The 23,374-nt window shown below is 44.4% G+C and overlaps 1 protein-coding gene across 1 annotated transcript in view; it reads left to right on the top strand.

Moving 5' to 3' along the window:
• Positions 1-20,491, top strand: part of LOC133107820 (latent-transforming growth factor beta-binding protein 4) — a 90,195-nt gene extending 69,704 nt beyond the window's left edge. The window contains exons 26-40 of the mRNA XM_061217023.1: positions 2,778-2,903; positions 3,871-3,996; positions 4,505-4,627; positions 5,910-6,041; positions 6,912-7,037; positions 8,288-8,431; positions 8,989-9,234; positions 11,102-11,170; positions 11,817-11,945; positions 12,476-12,619; positions 13,597-13,749; positions 15,735-15,999; positions 16,513-16,820; positions 18,423-18,572; positions 18,922-20,491. Coding sequence (XP_061073007.1) covers positions 2,778-2,903; positions 3,871-3,996; positions 4,505-4,627; positions 5,910-6,041; positions 6,912-7,037; positions 8,288-8,431; positions 8,989-9,234; positions 11,102-11,170; positions 11,817-11,945; positions 12,476-12,619; positions 13,597-13,749; positions 15,735-15,999; positions 16,513-16,820; positions 18,423-18,572; positions 18,922-19,070 — 2,390 coding nt within the window. The 3' untranslated portion in view covers positions 19,071-20,491. The remainder of the gene's footprint in view (positions 1-2,777; positions 2,904-3,870; positions 3,997-4,504; positions 4,628-5,909; positions 6,042-6,911; positions 7,038-8,287; positions 8,432-8,988; positions 9,235-11,101; positions 11,171-11,816; positions 11,946-12,475; positions 12,620-13,596; positions 13,750-15,734; positions 16,000-16,512; positions 16,821-18,422; positions 18,573-18,921) is intronic.
• Positions 20,492-23,374: the final 2,883 nt, after the last annotated feature.

The raw sequence follows: 23,374 nt of genomic DNA, 5'->3' as shown, positions 1-23,374 counted from the left end.
GAAAGCGCTTTAGACTTAATTGGGCAAACCTAGAATTACCGGTTTGAATTTGACTGAAAGTGACACCATGTGGGCTTTTGAGTAGAGGGTTCTGTGTTAGAATCCTGGCTTTGCCACTTGTATATCACGCAGTATGGACATTACATGAAAAACATAAGCTGTGCAAGTGTCCTTGAGTTGGCTGTCTGCCAGCAGAATATAAGAGAAATATCATTTTTCAGGCATCACAAAATGGCATCACAAAATGTGCACCATAAAACTCAATAAAGCAATAAGATAATATTGATTGGCTTGGGTCTATATACTCCTGTAGAATACATAACACAGTATAGCAAGAACAGAATCAGGAGCACTGGAAAGAAACATCCAGCATTTGTTTGGACATGCAAAGTAACGGATGGTCTTTACAAGGGTGCATAACATGCAGTGTTTCCGCTTAAGATCCGTTTAATAGAGTAGAGAAAGTGGGTAAGGCCTGTTTTAACATCTGCCTGGCAGGCACCCTGAGAAGCACGGCCCGTTAAGCATCCACGCGCCTCTTCCCTCCAGTGGAGCTAATAAAGGCCCAGAGCTGGGGCTCCGGAATGATCCGCGCATGCGGTCGAACCCGGAGCGCTCTCATCCCTGAACTTCAAGTCCATGCACCTGAAGGCCTGCGAGGAAGAAGCCAAACACAGCTGCTTCCACATCTGCTTCCAGACGGAGGGTTTTTTCTCTCGAATGCTTTGCGTGTCGCATTTTTCAGAGAGGAATGTGTTGGCACGTGGTGTCTCTGGAAATGTACGTGTAAGCTTCACGCATTCCGCTCGTTGCTGATGAATGGCCAAATCGACCTGGAAAGGGCCGGGCCTATATGGCCTCGGGGGAAAAGAAGAGTCTCTCTTTTCGGTCCGTCCGGAGAACGACCCCGCTGCTCACTCACACTCCTGCCTCGCTCCCTGTAGAGCAACAACATAGCAACGCTGAGATACACTTATGGATAGGTTCCTGAATGATACTAAGCTAAGTTATGGAAATTAAATATATTATCAAGATCACACTATATTTCTCACTTGGTTGCAAATCCTTTGCGTTTGATGACTGCCTGACGGCCTGTACTGTAGTCATCTTCAGTTCCTTTTGGTTTTGGGGGATTTTTGCCTTCAGTTTTATCTTCACTCTGTGGCTTTGGCTCTGCTTTCCTGAGGAATTGCTGGTTAGTTTCAGCAGTGCCCTGGCGTAGTATACTGTCTGTGCCTGTGCTGTGTGATGTGTAATTCTCTGCTTTGCTGCCATCTTACTGCAGGCACAGTCCTGGTCAGTCCAGGGGTCCTTTTCCAGCTCCGGCAGCTCGTCAACTCTCTCGGTCATTGCACTCGTGTGCAGTCTCTCCATCTGTGCTCTGAAGTGACCCGCCTTTCTGCTGCTCTCTCTTTCTATCTCTCTCTCCCTCTCTCTCTCTCTCTCTCCCTCTCTCCCTCTCTCTCCCTCTCTCTCTCTCGCTCTCTCTCTCTTTCTCTCGCTCTCTGAGGGGCGTCTCTGCCGAGGAACTATTTCTGCTAAAAAGCTTTGACGTGTACCTGGTGAATCCCGGGATGCTGTCGGGAGAGGGCGGAACGTTGGTCTGAGTGGCGAGGCAGGAGCAGAGGGAACGAAAGAGGAGCGATGGGGGAGGCGGGGTGGCGGGGTAGCGGGGTGGCGGGGTGGAAGAGATCGGGGGGGATTTCAGCATCGAGCCGGCGGGACCTCACGGAGCTGATGCATCAATCCATAGGGCGGCGAGCTCAAACTTCAAAGGAACGACCTTCAGATTCAAGGCACCTGTTCTTACCTGCATGGGGCCGCCAGAATGGATAAATGTATCGAAGATAGATTTTTCTCCCGCGCAGAAATTCCCAGTCGAAGCAAATTTACATTTATGGAATTTGGCCCATATACAGTGCAGTAGGATTCCATTGGATTTTATGGATATAGTATTTATGTTGAAGCAATCATAGTCCACTCAGATATCAGATATCTTTCAAATGACACTGTTATATGTATCACTGTTATATGTACCTTTCACAGACACAGTCTACAGGCTATAATACCATTTGACCAAAATATGGCCTTTAATGAAGAAATGGCACCTCTCACCATTGAACCTGATAACTTGGATTTTGTTAGCTGAATAAAAGGCCCATCCACACCAAGAACGATAAATGCGTCGCTGCATGAATGATGAAACCCAATCACAGCCAATCAAATTGCAGCCATATTCACAGGCCCTTCACGTGTAAAATGGCAGATGACAGCCGAGAGACCATACAGGATGCAGCAGCGTGGATGCTTAATCGTTATTGTTATATTTGTGGTTATAGTTACAGTGTGGATGCTCACATTGTTATTGTTATATTTGTGGTTATAGTTACAGTGTGGATGCTCACATCGTTATTGTTATATTTGTGGTTATAGTTACAGTGTGGATGCTCACATCGTTATTGTTATATTTGTGGTTATAGTTACAGTGTGGATGCTCACATCGTTATTGTTATATTTGTGGTTATAGTTACAGTGTGGATGCTCACATCGTTATTGTTATAGCTGTGGTTATAGTTACAGTTTGTGGTGTGGATGTGCCTTAATCCTCATTTTTTGCTTTCTCTATCTGCATTTCAAATCTCTCTTTCCTTTTACTTCAAATTGTGAATAAGATAACTGGCCCAGTGAAAATCTATTGGCCAGGGAAGCCTCAGCTTGACAGTTTGCGGTGCCCTCTCCATCCCGCGGGGCTAACGGAAGATGTGGTCTGTCCGCAGATGTGGACGAGTGCCTGAACCCGCGCGCCTGCAGCCGGGAGAGCCGCTGCGTGAACACGGACGGGTCCTTCCGCTGCGAGTGCAACACGGGCTTCAGGGCCTCAGGACCGGGCAGGCAGTGCAGAGGTCAGACCTGTCCCCACGGCAACCCCTTCTCCCACACACCCTGTCACATTAGTGTCACAGCTGCTGCCAGGGAAAGCAGAGGGGTGCAGGTAGACTTGCTGAATGACTTACTGAATGTGACACACTAAACATAGGTGTACCCGGTGTAGCCATGATAAGATCTGCGCAGCTGTTGGGCACTTAACCCTACTTTGCTCCAGGGGGGATTGTCCCCTGCTTAGTCTAATCGTCTGTAAGTCATTTTGGATAAAAAGCGTCGCCTAAATAACGAATGATATACTATATACCCTCAGTGAGCACTTTATTAGACCTGTACACCAGCTTGTTGATGCCAATATTTTATCAGCCAATCATGTGGCGGAAACTAACTGCATAAAAGCATTGTCAAGACATTGTCAGACATTGTCAAGAGGTTCAGCTGTTTTTCAGACCAAATGGAAAAATGTGATATAAGGACTTTGACTGTGGAATGATTGTTGGTGCCAGACAGGGTGGTTTGAGTATCTCTGGGATTTCCACTCACAACAGTCTCTAGAATTTGCAGAGAATGGTTCTGCGGGCAGAAACACATTGTTAATGAGAGAAGTCAGAGGAGACTGGCCAGACTGGTCAAAGCTGAAAGGAAGGTGACAGTAACACAAATAACCACACATTACAACAGCGGTATGCAGAAGAATATCTCTGAACACACAACACATCAAACCTCTGAGTGGATAGACTACAGCAGCAGAAGAGCATATGTCGAAATATGTCTAAAATCTTAATAAAATGCTCACTGAGTGAGGTTAAAGAGTAGTCTGTCACCTTTTAATTTGAGGGTATTGGACAGTTGGCTTCTCAGCTTTTTCTGATTTCAGACCACACTGTATATTCATTGCTTTACTTAATATGTTCACAAATGAGAGTCACGGCTCTCCTGGTCAACCCTGGGCGCCTATCAGACGTGTTTCCGCCCTTCTGTGTGCAGATATCAACGAGTGTGCGGAGGAGGCTGTCTGCTCGCCGCGGGGCGTGTGTGTGAACTCTGAGGGATCCTATCACTGCGTGTGCTCTGAGGGCTACCAGGCGGCCGCTAACGGCACCCTCTGTGCGGGTAAGGACACCACCTCTGCCGGCTAGACACGGTCTGCAGGCCTCAGTCTACCTCAGCAGGCCTGGAGAACTCCTGGAGGGGGTCACAATAGTCTTCTGCTGCTTTTTATAATATAATTTCCCTGGAAATATTCCTAAAATTGACATTGAAATAGTTGATTCAAGAGCTTTGAGAGTTGCCTATTCTACAAATGATGACTAATGCTGAAATATTTACAGTGTCTAACCAAGGAAAATAGTTTGATTGGGTATTCCAGCTGAAGCATTAGCCCCCGTTACAGCAATGAATTGAATATTTGCCTCTGCTTGGATATTATGAATTTCATTTGAATTTAGGGACTGATTATAAACGTGCTGTAAAAGAGTTTATCTCTTCCCTAGCCTACTGTTTAAGATGGTTTTTATTGAGATGTATTGTATACCTGAACGTTTGAAAACCCAGATTAGCCTCATAGACCTGGTTCCGCCGAGAAGCATTTTTTGAGAGGTGTGTGTGACTCCGTGTCCAGATGTGGACGAGTGTGCCAGGCCAGGCGTGTGCCAGGACGGACACTGCATCAACACCGCCGGGTCCTTCCAGTGTCAGTGCCGGACAGGGTTCACTTCCAACCCGGAGAAGAACGCCTGTTTGGGTAACTGAGCCTCACCTTTGGGTCACTGTCCTGAATGCGTTCCGCCGCTGTGGACCGATTCTGTCATAATTGCACATTTCTCATTGTGGCACGGCAATATGTAACAAAATTATTTATGGACTCTAGGGATGTAATGCAGTGATTTGTGTACTCCATGTCAAGCTCTTTGACAGGGACTGAAATATTCTTTCACACTGCCTTCCAAATTATTCAAATGATTATTGTTTTTTCAGTGTACTGAGATTTCTACTGTAACTACTGTAAGAAATAAATATGCTTGTAGACTTGGAAAACCCAGAAAATTAAGCTATTAGGCTTACCAAAATCAACTGGAACATCATTAAGGAGAAAGAGAGCACGGGTGAGCTCAGTTATCACAAAGGGCCTGGCAGGCTAAGGAAAACGTCTACAGTTGATGATGGAAGAATTGTCACCATAATGAAGAAAAACCCCCCAAACACCTCTCTGACAGATCAGAAACACAATTCAGAAGGCAGATGTGGATGTGTCGACTGTCCACAGAAGACCTTACAAATAAAACTACCAAGGCTTCACTGCAAGATGCAAACCACTAATTACCCGCAGAATAATCAGGTTGCAGTTTGCTAAGAATTACTTGAAAGAGCCTTCAAAGTTCTGGTAAAAGGTCTTGTCAACAGATGAGACCATGATTCACTTCTATCAGAGTGATGGCAAAAGCAAATGTGGAGGGGAACAGGAAGATGCCCAAGATCCAAAGCATAGCATTTCCCCATGATGGTGGGGGTGTTATGGTTTGGGCATGTACAGTATGGCTGCCTCAGGTACTGGCTTACGTGTCTTCATTGATGATGTATTCAATGATCACAGAGGCACAATTGATTCTGAAATGCACCAGAGTAATCATGCAGGTGATCCTTGCATAGAAAAAAGACATGGACGAAGTACTACTACTTAGCTACTTTAATTTACATAACATTAATATGTCTCAAACATTATGATACCCTGAAATGGAGGGGGGGGGTATTTATAGAAAGAACTGTATGTTTAACATAGTCTATTCTCCTGTGTTGATTACTTCATTTGGGTATTTACTTTCTTTATCAGTCATTGTAAAAAGCAGGCTGCCCACACCAGTTTGGGAAAGGTAACACTTGACACCCAAATAAAGGCAATGGTAATATTCCGCAAAATGTAACTAGTTGTAATGTAGAATATGTGCTCTGACCGGTTTGTAGAAGCAGGACTGTGGTGTGGTGCATATTTTGGGTATGAGGTGTTGAAGAGGTGTTCCCCCTCTCAGATGTGGATGAGTGCGCGGAGTCCGGGGAGACATTGTGCCGCGCCCAGCGCTGTGAGAACTCCATCGGCTCGTTCCGCTGCATCACCACCTGCGACCCCGGGTACCAGGTCACGGCCACCAGGGAGTGTGTGGGTAAGAGCTCCGCTAAACATCCAGTCCTGACCGCTCGAGGGCTCGTCCTGTTAAGGCACTGTTCCAGTGTGTGGATTTATCTAAATCACCGTCGGGTGCCACGACAGTATGACTGAACCCCACAGAACATGTAAGAGAGGTCGCCCTTCCCCCTGGCTGGGTGAGATATCTATCGCGGTAGGTTTCGTTCCTGCTTTTCATCTTTAATCACACTTGATACAGTAACACATTTAAAAACTTCAGGGAAATGCTTCTGGGGAGAAAAAAAACATCACTTGCATCCAATCAATGTTGGTTAACTTACCTATCAGTTTTGAAAAACACATCCCTTACATTTTCACTCTTTGTCCTTGTAGTGATTTTTATCTCCCACATGGAAACAGGTTGGCCCTATTGCTATCATATCAACATTGAAAAGAGACAAATTAGGTTTTTTAGCGAAACAGTCAGAAACACTTTGGCTCAGAAAATTGGAGGTGTGCTACTGCGTCAGGTATGATTAAATAAAAAAGACTGAAAGAAATCTAACACCGCATGCCAGAGATAGTTGTTACTATGCTTACAAATATTGTTATACCTTGATGGCTATATCGGCCAGCCCTACTTCCCCCCCTCCGCCTGGATGTGTGTGACTGATAGGAGTGGCAGGAAGTCCCCTACTCAGGCCTATTTATGCAGCGAAGAATTACAGCCGCAGATATTACTCTCTAAACCTGGCTGGATTCTCAGTACCCTTCTCAAGTTCATGGGGTTGCTGACAATTGAGGCCATACCTCACGCTTAATGTGCCGCTCTCTAACCTGGCAACCCTCAGCAGTCACCCGACACCTCCCTCCCGGGAAGTAAACTTTTGCTCCTGCTCTCTTACAGACATCAACGAGTGTGCGAACAAGACCGTCTGCGGGGAGCACGCCTTCTGCCAGAACCTGATCGGCACGTACCAGTGCATGTGTGACCAGGGATACGAAGCCACGGGCGATGACAGGGGCTGCGCGGGTGGGTGTCCCTCAGGGGCCGACCCTCGGTCCGTCTTCTTTCTCATGCAGGGGCCGCTGAAGCATCTCACGGAGACAAACAGTGCGGGCAGCCCTTCGCACAAAGGACAATGGTTATTGGGGCATGCACTGATTCTGACTTACAAAATGCTAAATGTTTACAGAGCCATTACTTTTTTTTTTCATGTTTCTTGCAAAAACGGTCTTTGTGCATAAGGCCACACATGGCCAATACACATGTGGATGAAATTTGATCTCTATTTATTTGGAAGTCTTTGCACCATTACTCCATACATCTACAACGACTTCCCCTTGTCACAGATAAGAGCTTGTGCCATAAAGTTTTAGGATGTTCGCTTCATGCATTTGTATTGCAAGTGTATTGCAAGGAAGAAAAGCACAAAAACACTACTATACAACAATGTCAAAAGTGTACACAGTTCAAGAAACTAGTATTAAAGAACTCAAACCAGATCCAGTTAAATTCTAGTCCAGTTGACGTCCACTTGACTGTGATGAGTATTGGGCTGTATTTTAATAAGACTGACATTTGTTTCTGTTTTGTATGAAAGCCATATAATCCTTAAGAGTATTTACAAAGTACAAGTACTGCAGTCAGCTGTTTTGATAAAGGGTATAAGGCAGTCATAATATTTCAGATAATCAGAGATATTATGAAGAAGTGATGAACGCAAACGCAGGCTCCATAATTTCTGGGGAATCGGGTTGCCCTCTCCCATAATTGTGGTCAGGTAATTTATGGCTATTTGCCTGTTTTGAGTTGCACTTTGAATTAAATTTGCAGACATGATAATCCTGGCTAAAAAGGGTGGGTGTGCCTCCCACTAAACTAGGAAATTTCGGTAAAAAATACTTTTGCGATGAATTCCTTTGAAAGACCAGTTGCTGAACTTGTGCGGAATTTGTTGAAATTCCTGGCATGAAGTTCAGAATCAATGATCAATGAGTTGACTGAGCAACTTGGAAAGAATCTGCATGACAAGGTTGAGTTTCCCCCAGCGGCATGGATTGACATAAAACAAAGAACATGCAGTTCATTTTGAGTATACAGACGATGATGTTTGGCAGCATTTTCCCCGTTGCTTCATTTTTGAACAGTTTGTACATCGTTCGGAGTATGCGTGCGGTTCATTTTTGAATGACAAAATCAATAGCCTTATTGCCAAAGCATTATGGCTAAAGGCAAATAAAGGCAATTGACATTTCACATCTCTATCTCTTTCTCTCCAGATGAGAATGAGTGCGTTACCATGCAGGGGGTGTGCGGAACAGCGCACTGCGAGAACGTGGAGGGTTCCTTCCTGTGCGAGTGTCCGGGAGAGAACGAGGAGTTCGACCTGAACACGCGGCAGTGCCGGAGCAGACTGCGGCCAGGTACCTAACCAAGCAACTAACATACCTACAGCGTTTCTGGAACATTCTCTCATGGACCACATAACCTCAGCTGGAGATTCTCCCATTTTCACAATAAATGAATTGGCTTCTCCGATGTACCGTGTACAGTGCTGAGTGAGAATGGTTCCTTAACTGCTCTTTTTGGATGCCAGGTGCTCAGAAGCTTTCGATGGCTGAATGCTGCCATCGTCTGTCTAGTACTGTAAACATCAGGCTGAAAGGGAGGAGGTCATTTGTGGCAAAGACTATGGTCTTATCTTTTAGAATTTCAACTCAATTCAGCTAATGTTCCAATAACTGGAATTATTTACAGATCTATACTGCATCAATGTGTGCATTTGCATATTTGTGATATTTTATCATTTTATCATTTTTGTGTGTGTCTGTTTGTGTACATGCTACTGTAACCATGTGTGTGTGTATATACCCCTGTACCTGTGTGTGCATTCCTGTAACAGGAACAGGTGCGTGTCTGTGTGCGCTCCAGTAACCGCATGTGTGTGTGTGTGTGTGTGTGTGTGTGTGTGTGTGTCCAGGTCGCCCCGTTTTCCCTGGCAGTTCCTCCTCGTCCTCCAGCAGCAGCCTGGAGCCCCGCCCAGACTCCACCGCCCGTCTGCCCCCTGCCCGGCCCGGTGAAACACGGGAGTGCTACTACAACACGCACGACCAGGGCTCCTGCAACACTATATCCCGCAACACCACCCACCAGGAGTGCTGCTGTACCATCGGGGAGGCCTGGGGGCTGGGCTGCCAGTTCTCCGCTTGCCCCGTCCAGGGGTCAGGTAGGCAGCCTCACGGCAGACCCACCGACGAACACCCCTGAGTGTGTTTCCAGAATATACAGCGGGCTCCAGAATTATTCATGAAAATGGAGAAAAAGGCTGCATATAATATACAACATGGATAATAATCTATATTTTATGTTGGAACACACAGGTGAACTATATACTTTAATACATTTACTCTCATGTTTCAAAATTATTGGTACCCCTAACAATTATTGTAAATAAAACCAATATCATTTTACTTTAATTGAGTTAATCTTAGTATAAAGGACTAAACTATACTGTGTCATTCCATCATTGTTGTCATTCCTGTTTCACTAGAGTATAAGAATTAGGTTTTATTTACAATTCACAAACATGCAACATCCCTTTGTCAACCATCAGTATGGGAAAAGCCAAAGTCAATTCAGAAGACACAGATGGTAATTAACCATTGCAAGTCTGGTAATGGGTACAATAAAATACATGAATGGTCAAGCATACCGCTTAGCACTGTAAGGGCAATAATAAAAAGGTGTGAGGGAGGCCATGAGTAACCCAAGGATCACAGTTTAAGATTTGCAGAGCTTGGTTGCATCTTGGGGTCACCAAATCTCTAAAAGAACAATAAAATGGCACCTCCATACCAACAAACTCATGGAAGGGTGGCATGAAGACAACCATTACTGTGCACAATAAACAAAACCAAGAATCTGGAGTTCGCCAAACCTCATCAGAAGAGCTGTGGTGAGAAAATTGAATGTTTTGGTTATACACACACCATCGACATGTTTAACGGAAAAAGAGGAATGCATGCGAGGAGAAGCACCCATACCTGCTGTCAGGTGTGTGGTGGTGTGTCATTGATGTTCTGGAGACGTTGTGGGGCCAGAAGTCCAGAGGGCGTATTTAAGATCAATGGCACAATTAATTCAGCAAAGTACCAGGAAATCTTGGCAGTAAATCAATCTGGTTGCCTCTGATCAGAAGGTGAGCCTTGGTCAGCTTGGGCCAGCAGGACAATGACTCCAAACGTACATCAAAACCCACATAGAAATGGTTTAGTAAAAACAGCATCCATGTTCTGCAATGGCTACACAGTCCCCAGACTTAAATCCCAAGAACAACCTGTGGTCTGAACTGAAGAAGGGGGTAAATGCAAACCCAAGGATATCAATGATTCTGAGAAGTTATGCATGGAGGAACGGTCTCTCCAAATGTGTTCTCTTCACAAATGATAGGAAAAGACTCACGGCTGTCATCTTTGCCATGGGGTGTTTGCACAATGTGGGGCAGTCTGTAGCCTAATGGCTCAGTTACATGACTGGGACCCGGAAGATCGGTGCTTCAAGCCCCAGCGTAGTCATGAAAAAATCTGCTGTTGGGTCCATGAGCAAGGCCCTTAAACCTGTATTGCTCCAAGGGGGGATTGTCCCCTGTGCATATTCATTTAGGTTGGCAATAATTATGGAGCCCACTGTATATACAAAATACAATAAACAAGTTTTCTCTGTGTGACAACTCCAGACACTAGTATAGAAAGCTCATATGTTGAGTGTAAATGATCCACTGAGATCCTTTCAAAAGTTGCTGCTATGGAATTTCCATAGTATTTTTGTTCTAAAAGTTTTGGAAATGCTGTGAAAAAGACACATTTACACTACCCTGCAAATAACAGCATACTAAATACTAGATTAAACACTCAACTCAAAGTCTGTGTATGGATTTCAGAATCAGATCATAGACCATGTTTCCTTGTACCCCTTCTAAATCAAATACAGTCAGCTTGTTCAAGGCATCTGCTAACATGTGAACATTAAGGCTAACAATGCTAATGAATTTAAATAATAATAATGAACAATTCTGTGTCCCTTACTGTGAACAGCGGAGTACCAGCAGCTTTGTCCGAGCGGAAAGGGATATGTTACAGGACCAGGCGCTTTCAGCTACAGAGGTTAGTGTGTAATGTATTGCGTTTGTGTAGCATCTTTTATCTCGTGAACTTGCATCACTTCACAGTGTATTCATGGCAGCCATTTTGTGTCACAGTGCTCCAGCTTTAGAGGAAGGGGATTATTGATGCAGTTACAGTACACTTGGAATGATTTGATGGCCACATTGAGAAAGGCATTTTGAGAATTACTCTTTGCAATAGGTGACATGGGTTCTCTAATGACCACAGCGAGTCAAGACCCTCGTTTTAACATCTCATCTAAATGACAGTACCTTCTACAGCACAGTGCCTCCCCCACTGCAGTGGGCTACTGAGGTGTGTTTGGTTCAGTGGGAAGACTGCCTCTTCTGGTCCACCAACACGACTTCTAGCATCAATCTAATTTTCCCAGGAGATCTCGCATCCAAATACGAAGCAAGCCCCCTCCTGCTTAGCTTCAGCCATTTGCCAGCCTCATGGCGGTATGGCTGCACTGCCCCGGAGAGGCCTCTGTCAGCGGGAGGTGAAGCGTGGCCTACCCGCGCTTTCACGCTAGGTCTCCTTGTTTTACGCCACGTGCCATTGCACAACTTCTTACAGCCGTGAGCTTTATGTCAGCCGTGACCTTTACGGTCCACAAGCTCACCGCGACTACTTCCTCGTGCAGATGTGGACGAGTGCAAAGTATTCGACCCAGAGGTGTGCAAGAGCGGCGTGTGCGTCAACCACATCCCCGGCTATTCCTGCTACTGCACCACCGGCTACTACTACGACCCAGTCCTCCTGGAGTGCATCGGTCAGTGGGCTACTGCATTATTACTGCTGCTTAATGACTGTGTTACTTCTGCCTTATTACTGCATCAGTGCTCCATTAATACTATGTTACTGCTGCAATGTTACGTTGTTACACTTGTATTGTTACCATGTTGCTGTTGCATTGCTGCTCTGTTACTACTGCACAGCTCACTCATGAAGGGGGTGATATGTCATCAGTTTTGTCTTACTGATGTTACTGATGTTACTGTAAGCATTTAGAAGGAAAACGATGCTTCTCTCTCACCACATTTCTCCATCTCTTTCATGACGTGGTGTGATTAAAAAGCTTTTACTCCCCTTCTCTCTCTCTTATGCTCTACTGGACATGTCTGTCTTTCTTCCGCTCCTGTTCCTTTCCACTTCCTCTTGTTCGCCTTCCGCCTCCACGTTTAACCCCTTTCCCTCCGCCTTCTCTTTACCTTCCTCCCCCATTTTACCCCTATCTTCTCTTCTGCATCTCTATCCCTCCTCCTTCCTCCTCTTCCGTTTCCCCCCCGTTCCGTTTCCCAGACAACAACGAGTGTGAGGGGCCGGACACGTGTGAGGGGGGATACTGTGTGAACACGGTGGGCTCGCACTACTGCTCCTGTGAGCCGCCGCTGGTGCTCGACGACACCCAGCGCCGCTGCATCAACTCCACCGGCCTGGCCGTGGGTAAGCCCCGCCCACGTTAGCCGCCAGAGGAGCTGGAGAGGGAGGGGCTGGAGGAACCGGAAAGGTTCTTCTGAATTTGAGCCTCGAGACTCCACCTGTGTGTGTGCTTTTGGACATGTAGAACCCTTGGAAGCTAGGAAGCTTAAATGAAAATGTAGCAAGCCGTTCTCGACAAGCATTATGGGTTATGAGCAACAGCATGCTGTAAAATGCCTTTTTAATCAGTCTATATTATGCTCAGTCAATACAAAGGAGCATAACCATGACATGGTCTTTGTACCAAAAATGTGTTCACCAGGCGATAATTGTCAGAGACGTTATCAAGAAGGCGACGGGAATGTTGAGATCTAATGTAGCTCAGTGCCGAATGTCTGGTTAGTTATTAAAGCCGTGTCATACAGTGGTCAATGATGACTGAACATATCATTTCCAAATTTGGGTAAAAATGGAAGGATGTCTGGGGCTACTGGATGGCTTAATTGGTTAAGGCTGCATGCTACGGTGCGTAACCGCCCTTAGATATGATGTATGCCGCCCAGGGGTCAGGCAGGCAGACTCACTCCTGACCCACCAACAAACTCCCCTAAAAATGGATTCTCAGAATATATTTATACATGTACATACATACAAAATACAAAAATAAATAAATAAATAAATCCAACCAGAAGCAAGTCTCTAGGGGGGCACTTCTCAGCTTTTTGGGATTGATTGTAAACGATCCACTGAGATCTAGCTTTGAAAAGTCGCTGATACCGGAGCTTGCATACCCATGATGGGCAGCCTGTAGTGTAGTTGCGAAGGCTCATGACTGGTTCGATCCCCAGTGTATCCACGATAAGATCTGCACAGCTGTTGGGCCCTTCAGCAAAGGAGCTAATGATTGTCTCCTGTCGCTTTGGATAAAAGCCTCAGCCAAATGATATGGTATGTAATGTAATGTAATGATGTGCTCTACCGTACGGTCTCTCTCCCCCCAGACGAGAACCTCTCCTTTTGCTGGCAGCACGTCACAGCCAGCCTGGTGTGCCAGAGCCCCCTGCTGGAGGGGCAGGTGACCTTCACCGAATGCTGCTGCCTCTACGGGGAGGCCTGGGGCCTGGAGTGTGCCTTGTGCCCCGCCCGAGACTCAGGTACAACTCTCAGCCTGAGAAACAAGCACATCACGGCATTCAGTGCATACAAGAGCAATGAGTACTGCCTGCAGTTTATGATATTGGGACATTAGCTGCACTATGTACGATACATGGCATTTCTGATATACAGTATTTGGACTGTGACACAATTTGAGTTGTTCTGGCTCTGTGCTCCAGTAGATTGGATTTGAAATAAAACAGTGAGTATGTGGCTGATGGGCAGGATGGGTATTTATGTGTCTGTGCCACTGTGAGCTCCTCTATGAAAATCAGTTGTGTCCCATTTCATTTTGAGTGCCACCAAACCGGCCGAGAAAAACAGCTTCAAAGTTTTGTCGCATGATCTATACTGGGCAAACAAAACTCCAGGACTATATCAGCATTTGTAAAATTTTTACATAGACATCGATTTATGTCAAATTGGCCGTCGTGACTTGTGATAGAGTGTGTCACATATGTGTTTTCCCACTTCCTGTCTATAACACTGCCTTACCGAACAGATCATACGCCTCATCTATCATATTCTATTAATTAATGTCCATGTATACTCATGTCAGCGCCAGCAGAACTTCTTCAGTAAAATACGTTCGATATGTTCACATATTGAGTGTGGTTTTCATGACTGTCAATATTAAATGACAACAACTGTTGTTTGCCATGTAATTTGTAATCAGTGTAATCACATAAATAAATAGCAGACAGTAGTTTTTTTAAGACAAATGTGCAGTTAGGTATAATATAAACGTTAATCCCAGAGTTTGAATCAACAACCGTTTCAGGGCTGCCTAATCCTCATATGTGGTCGCACCTGCTCTCCAATGCTTGCTGAAGGGAGACTGGTGAAACGGATTTGCTAGAGGCAATTATCTAATCAGCCAATGGTGTGGCAGCAGTGCAATGCATACATTCATGTAGATATGGGCTAGGAGCTTCAGTTAATGTTCATAACAACCATCAGAATGGGGAAAAAAGCAGTTCTGCAGACAGAAACGCATTGTTAATGAGAGACATCAGAGGAGAATGGCCAGTCTGCTCAAAGTTGACAGGAAGGTGACAGTAACACAAATACCCACAACAGTGGTATGCAGAAGAGCATGTCTGAACACACAACGCATCATAACTCTCAGTGGATAGGCTACAGCAGTAGAAGTAAAAAAAAGAAAACTCTAAAATACCTAATAAAGTGCTCATTGAGTGTATTTGCATTACAGCTGGTGCACAGGTCTACCTAATAAAGGGCTCATTGAGTATACGTACATACTGTAGCCTATCTGCTTCTACACGTTTACCCAGAACAACATACAGTAGGCCTATATGAATGAGATCTACGTTCTACACTCAACAATCTACAATTTAGTGCAGGATCTATTGATTGATCACACTAGTTTAAAAATAAAGCATGCTTTAGAAAAGTGCAAAATAAGTATATTGCCTCTTTAATATGCAAAATTGCTAATACACTTTACACTGCACTACTCCAAGATTATGAATTATTTCAGAGGTTTGAATCTTAAACAATCTGCCCAGTGGTGAGCATGTTTTTGTCATACAGTAGGCATTGTACATGGCTGTAACAGTTCAGAGATCTGTGTCGAGACAACTTAATGGAGAGCAGGCTGATGTTAGCATTAGGGCTGATCAATTTCATTTCCTGTCTTTTCAGGCTTTCAGCAAATGCAACCATTTCACTTAAAACATACTTTTTTTGTGATTAATGCGTATATATGAATGACCCTAATGGTTGTGTGGCCATTTTTACGTTTCAAAAATGTCTTTAACTTGAAAGCAGGGCAGCCATCATGACACTTCAAGTCTAAATTTGTTCTTCACTGTGAAAATTATGAAGACAGTTTATACAATACTAATGGCAGTGGGATTTGCAGATGTTGATACTTGACAGTAGGACATTATTATTATATACGGCACAGTATTAACATTTTGGTAAACTGCGATATCTCACCATTCAGCGTTTGTCTCCCCAGAGGACTACGAGACTCTGTGCAGGTTTCTCAGGACCCCCGTCTACACCCCGCCTTTCGCAGAACGGTACGACCCCTCGCGGGGCTCCACCCCCAGGCGGGGGTACGACCTTCCCTACAGCCCCGAATCATACCCCGACCCTCCCGAACCGGAGTACTTCCGCCCGGGCTATGACGACTACTCGCCACCAGGGGGCAGGAGACCTGGCTATGGCAGCAGACCCACGGGCCCTTACAGAGTGCGGGAGCCTCCGTACAGCCAAACGGGGTAACCTTCCCATCATTCCCTGCACATAGCAGTGTTGTGCCCGTTAGCTTCACAGGAAATGTCCCGTCAGTGGTGAAGTGCGTGTGGGTCAGTCTCTTTTACAAGAACCCAGAAGATCAGTGGTTTCAGGAACATTTTAAAATAAACATTCCCAGCTTAGAACATTCGATCATTCTTAGAATTCTATTCGGTTACATTTATCAAGGAAAGCTTACTAAAATCATTACACATCCTCTTTTTCATCACAGTTTTTTTCATAACTGTTGCTAGAGCAATATGTCTGTTGTAGTTTTTCAAACAAAATCAATCAGGTGAGATCTTTGTCATGTGGTCTCACAACCAAATCGGAATCTTCCACAACATTCTTGGAACAGTTCTTGTGAACTGTGACCCACTTAAATGAGTCTTTTAAAGATCCTGAATAGCACAAGCGGATAAGTACATTTCAGCGCTCGGTGTCTGTATCTGGCAGTTTGAGGAACACGACCTGATTTTGAATTTCCTTCACCACAGTCCCAGCCGTTACTACGAAGAGGACTTTGACCCCCGCTTCATACCCTCCGAGTCTGAACTCAGACCCCCTTTCCGAACCGTGGACCCTCTCACCGAGCCAGGGTACGGGGCCCTGCCCCGCCCGCCCAGCCGGGGGGACCCCCGGAGCCTGAGCCTGGCGCCCCTCCCCGAAAACTACGAGGAGGAAGACGATGAGGACGACCGGGGCCCGTCTGAGCCCTGGAGGGCCTTCCTGCCCCGGGACACCCCGCCCTACCCAGACTTCCCCCAGGGGAGGCCACTGGACGGACGGCGAGATACCTACGAGAGTGAGCTTTCTGTTCACACATGACATGCATGCTGACGTCACGCACAGCATGTGTGTCAACTTGCTTTTATAGGGAAACAAACATTGCAATTACAGATATTTAGCTGATGCGTTTATCCAAAGTAACTTACTGTTCACTAAGCAGGAGCCCCCTGGATGGATCAGGGCCTTGCTCAAGGGCCCAACAGCTGTACTGATGTAATTGTGGCTAAACTGGGGTTCGAACCACCAACTTTCCGAGTCCCAGTTAAACAACTTAGCCACTAGACTATAGGCGGCCCTCACAGATGTCCATATTCAGCTGCACCACCAGTAGAGGGAGCACAGTGTACAGACCTGTGTGACATTCTGTGGGACAGCAGTGAGGTGTTGGTGGCATATTACTAATGGCTCAATAGTCCTGTTAACCAATGGATTAGAACATAAAATTCCATCTCCAATTTCAAGATTGCATTTTAATAGATAGGTACATATATGCAATACTTGCACACATTTGGAACTGTGCTTAAAGAAGTTTAGTACATTTCCATCTGTAGAAATGTATTCAAAACAGTTATCTTCTTGAACACAATGTCAGGTTCTGTGTTTTCTGTTTCCTGATTTTCCCTAGTGTCCCTGGCGTTTTCGCCTCTGTGACCACCTTGGTCTGTTTCCAGTTTCATTCCCTCATTCATTTGTTACACCTGTGTCTCCGCCTCCCCACTCCTTATATGGACTTCCTTCCTGTCTGTTGTCATTCAGTTCACCTGTTTCTCATTGTGTACTTGTTAGTAGTGTATTATACCTGTATTTACCTGTCCTTTTCAGTTTCTCTTGGCTAGTTTGTCTTTCTGTATTCTGTTCCCCGGTTTTTGTTCCAAACAGTAGGGTTCCAGCAGTGAAGCTGCAGGAAATTGGAACCATAGCTTTTGTTCAGATTTCCTTCTCTTTCATCTCAACTGTGAGCTGGAGAATGACCAAACTTGGTTGGCTTGTTTAGATTGCTGAACTCTTGGCTGGATTAAATGATAATTGTATTACAGATTGTACACCTGGTGGCGCTGCAGTTCACTTGTCATTCATAAGCCCCTCGTGCCCTTGACTCCAGGGGATCGTGAAATTTATTGCTTGGGTCCCTCTCCTCATGAGTAACAAATTTGCCTGAGGGATTCATAAGGTCTGCAATAATGTATTTTCCGCCATTTTGAATGCATTAAAATGCTTCTCCTCAAAGAATTCACCTATTTGCACAAAATACCAAATTTATTTAATGTCACATACCGTTAGACAGGTATTACTTTTCAAAATATTGTTAGCATTCAAAATATTGCAGATTTAAAAAATTATAATGAAATATCTTACAAGCTTGACATGTTTCTGCTCTTAATCCCCCCCGCTGCCACTTGCTCTGCAAATGTGTTATTCCCTGGCTCCTGTGTACATGCAGGACTCACAGATGAAACTCGTATGTATGTACGGAGAAGGGCTTTGCGGCTCACGGAGGCATCGTGAATTGCGAACATCCAGTGACCGCTCTGTGTGTGTCGTTCAGGGATTGTTGGTGACCGCTATGTGTGTGTCTCGTTCGGGGATTGTTGGTGACCGCTCTGTGTGTGTCGTTCAGGGCGGTACGAGTCGTACGAGGGCCTCAGCACGGAGGACTGTGGGATCCTGCACGGCTGTGAGAACGGCCGCTGCATCCGCGTGGCTGAGGGGTACACCTGCGACTGCTACGATGGCTACCAGCTGGACATGACCACCATGGCCTGCATAGGTGCGTCTCTGCTACTGTGGGTATACAGGGGGAGTCTCTGTGCCTTAGCCTCTCTTACTGTGGGTATATAGGGTATAGGTGGGGTCTCTGGCTTAGTCCCCGTTGCTGTAGGTATATAGGGTATACATGGGTCTCTGTGCCTTAGTCTCTGTTATTGTGGGTATATAGGGTATAGGTGGGGTCTCTGGATTAGTCTCTGTTACTGTGGGTATATGCGTAGGTGGAGTCTCTGTGGCCAATAGGGTTCTGTTGTCGTTTCTTATTTAAAATTAGTTTGACTCATTACATTTCTGCTACCATCTCCCCTGAATTTACTTTATCTCTCTGCTGGTGTCCCTCCCCCTCCCAGACATCAACGAGTGTGAGGAGGCGGACGACCCTGCGGAGCTGTGTGTGAATGGCCAGTGTGTCAACACCGACGGTTCCTATCGCTGCATTTGCCAGCGTGGCTTCATCATGTCCCGACTGCCCAATCACTGCATCCCCTCCCGCCCCTGAGTCCCGCCCCCTCGCCCTCGCCCCGCCCCCAATCCCAGGATCCCGGTACCTGCTGCAGCGCCCTCACCTGGTGACTCTGGGTTCTGCCCTCAGCCCGCAAATGTATCTTATCCCCGAGGGAAGAGCAGGAAAGGGCTTGCCTTTTTATAGTGAGAGAAATGTCACAAACTGTCCTGTATTTTTACTTCAGGTGACTTCCACATTGCAACACCCTTTTGTAGACTGGATTTCGCTCGACAATATGTCATAGATTTGAATAAGAAAGGGCAAGAAGTCGAAGCATTAATGGAAATGCTCATAGTTGATTAAAGCATTTTAAGGGGAGAGACAAGCAGCTGTTTGTTGGGCAGTGGTGTTCTTGGGTCTTCTTGTGTGTGTTGACTGTTTGAGGGAAAGGAGTTTCTGAGGGGTGAGTCACAGGTTCATGCGAAAAAGAAAGAAGACTCATTCCAATGACTCCATCCATTGAATGTGGCTTTGAGGGTCAATGTGCTCTTCAACACTGGGATAGAAGGCCGTTTTTGGCATTCGACCACCGGGAGCGCTGTCTGAAATTCGGTATTTCGGCTTTTGGGGCTGTTGCGAAGATTTGGCCTTGCTCATCAACATGTTCTTAAAAAAGACTAGACAGCTTAATGGAAATAATGAACCAAATTTTTATTAGTTAGTTTAAGTGGTATTCGGATTGTCACGGGGATATTATAAAAACACCTTCATTAATGTCTGTTTTTGTGTTTTCCTATTAATTTATGTTCTTTAACGTTAAGCTACTTTTCTTAATGTAATAGCTATTATGAGAACATTCATGTGATATAGAAATACCAAATTACTAAATTAATACATTTTTAGAAAGCTATTCTAAACTAGTTTTAAAATTGCAGGACAGACTGATTTTGGCTGCCAGCTTTTCAAAAGGCCAAAAGGCCATGTCTTCTCTCTTTGGGAAAAGAAACATCAGAAAGTTCTGAACTTCTGGTCTGTGTAAAATAATTTTGAAAATGGATTACGTTTGATATTAATGTTTACGAAACATTCACATTTTTATTACAATTCAAGTCATAAAATATGCATAGTAAACACATGCTGTAGAATATTTTTTTATCACGTACACATTATTTTGTTAAACTGCAAATTTGTTTGTTTTCTTTCATATTTGTTCAATATTCCCATTGTCAGCACCTACAGATATATAACACTATGCACTGTATTTGACTCACCTTTTTTGTACATTTTAAATGATGTTACTGATATATGTGATTTATTTTTGTTTTAATTTTTTTAATCCTTAGTGTTCACGTGTAAAACATTTTTTTACATGTATTTGCACACATTCTCTTTGCATTGTATTTTATTGCAATTTTTATAGGTGTAGCTTTGTACATTTGTAATTTTTTTCCAAAGATAAAGACCATAGGACTGGTTTGGTTGTTCTCTATCTGTTCACTCAAACTGGCGGAAGGTAGTCTTGCCTCAACAGTCCAGCGTTGTTTGCCTAAAAGGCAGAGTGGTCAAACAGTGGTGTGCTTCACTGCATAACTGTCTTCACTGCGAGTTCACACATTCTCATACGCTCCGTGTGTGAAAGCAGTGCTAATCGCCTCACCTGGATCCCTGGCAGTAATGCCTTGTGTGTTTACATGAATCCCGGGTTAATCCATTTTATAGGCCAATCCCCTATACCACAAACAGGTAAGCGGATTAAAGCGGTCCACTTCATGGTTAATTTGTTTTGGCGGATTGCAGGGGCCAGCGGAATATCAGCTTTCAGTCCTGGAACCAGAGCCCTCCTTGTGAAACTGAGACCGCCAGGCCTATCAGATCTGTGTCAACACTGGCCCAGTCTTACTCTGCATGCAGTATAAGCACTCCTTCTACTGCACCACAGACACTGAAATACTGCCAGTGCATTTCACAAACATCATTATGAGGGGTCCAAGCAGCGAAGCTGCTGAACCCAATTGTTTTTGTACTGTTCTTTTTATTATTAATATTAAGGAGAAGAAGGAGAATAATAATTATTTATAATAATAAGTTATTATTAGGGGGCCAAGAAGGAACCCTATTGTATTTGTAGTTGTTATATCTTCTGACGTTTAACTTGCATTAAACTTTGCACAGTGGTAGGAGGTTGCATGCATTACAGTAGGGGTGATTTTGGCACCGATCCAGCAGTTGATGGTGCTCTGGTGGTCAGCTGATCATACATTTAAAGGGTATAACCCCTGCCCCGTTTGGCCTAGGAACATGAAACCAAAGCCAATCCATACCTCTCCTCACAGTCGCTGACTGTGAAAATGTGTGATTGGTAGATTTCCCAGCCAAGAAAGTTTCATGGATGTGTTCATCGGATGCTCTTTCGAATAACTTTTGTTTGTATCTAAAAAATATGGCCACAGTAAGCCAATGATGGCAGAGCATATGGGCCTGCCTTTTTACATAAAGAAGCTAAGTCCCAAATAGTTTGACATGAATAATGAAAATTTGTGTGCCGATTGTTATTCAAATTTGTTTTAAAATGAAACCAACTGTTAACACAGTTTATATTCTCAATAAGAATATGTCTATGTATGTTTTGGTCACCGACATTAAATTGGCAGCCATTTTGGATTTTGGACTCTACTACTACTACTCATAGTATTTGGTACCGATTGGCCTCATTGGTGGTGTTACAGCAGTCTACAAATTAAATTAATGATGAGTTCTGTTCCGTTTGATCAGTAATTAATGTCACAAGATCCCACTTTACATATGGAATAAAACTGCCTCAAAGACCCATGAGCCTTAGATTATGGATTTTCCATCATTTTTGAATAAATTAAAAAACACTTAAAAGACATTTAGTTGATATCTGAAAACAATTTGCCCGGAATTTGAATTAAAGCACGTACTGCGAAATGTGTTTAAATTTGCTCTACTTGAACAATGACTCAGACAGTAATCCAATAAATGTTCAAGTGCGTTTTTACCATGAGGCTAATAAATACCAGACAGTTAGATACAGTGAAAAAATTTTAAACTGGAAAAACTTATGAAAAAATCAGTTTCCTTGTAGACAATTGAAACTTCCTTGGCTGACTAAGCATGTGATTAGGAATGTGCCTTTGCATGTTTTTTGCATTTGCGTATGTACTTGTGTCCTTGAGTGCTTGACCCCCTTAATTGCCGCTTGGAGCTGTATTATTATTATTTATATGTATAGCTTCTTCCATCGGAGTCTATGGCAGCCCATACAACCGGTTTGTGGATTTTTGTAAAATTTGGCAGATTAATAGAGAACAGGCTAAGGTATCCAGGCACCAATATTAGGGTCAGTCCATCCACACCACTAGCACCACCAACAGACCAAGTTTTAAATTTGATATTTGATACTTAGGGCTTGAATAAAACACATTTACCTGCATTAATCTCCATAATATTGGATTTTTTTTGCTATTTTAATACAAAACACAAAACATTTAACCCTTGTGTTTTGTTGCCTGCACTTCCTTATTGTTTGGGGTGTCAGAGACCCCAATACTGTATGTATAGTAATAATACTAATTTAATTATCAACCATTTGTTCTCCTTCAGACGTTTTCTTCTTTTCTTCTGCCCTTAAAAACCCATCCATCCATCCATCCATTATCTGAACCCGCTTATCCTGAACTGGGTCGCAGGGGGGCTGGAGCCTATCCCAGCATACATTGGGCGAAAGGCAGGAATACACCCTGGACAGGTCGCCAGTCCATCGCAGGGCACCCTTAAAAACCCAGTAGACAGAAAATAATTGAAGTCCTGCACATTTCATAATTGGGATAAAAGATGTAAGTTAATATAAAGGATTATTATTATACCAAATATGGAAATATTTCAAGGTTCATGTATGGGTTTTGATCTGGGTGGAGTTCGCTGGGTGTACAGCTTTCATCCTGACCAGCCATGTCACCAGGTTAGGTAGATGGCTAGAGGTCTGGTTTCCGCCCCAGGGTGGGCTGCCCTTGAGTAGGCAGTCACGTTATCTGCCTCTTGTTCCTCGCCTCAGATGTGCACTCCTGGGATTACTAGAGGAGCGGGAGGCAGAGGGTTATTTGGTTGGTCTTGGTCGTGTGTCGGAAGTCGCCTGCTTTATTTCTGTTTCTTATTCTCGCTCCCCTGTTTCAGGGTAGCTTTATGTTGGCAGTTTGCCGGGGAAACATTTCCTTATTTTTATTTCATGTTCTGTGAGTAACTTAAGGATCCCTTTCATGGTCGCACTCGGTCCTTCGAACCCACACCCTTACAGAGCATCCTTCCATAACTACAGCTGTTTCCTGTTTCAGACAGCT

The sequence above is a fragment of the Conger conger genome, chromosome 13 (genome assembly GCF_963514075.1).
Source record: "Conger conger chromosome 13, fConCon1.1, whole genome shotgun sequence".
NCBI lineage: Eukaryota > Metazoa > Chordata > Actinopteri > Anguilliformes > Congridae > Conger > Conger conger.
Note: the sequence above shows the minus strand (reverse complement) of the source record. Positions and strands in the feature narration are given on the sequence as shown.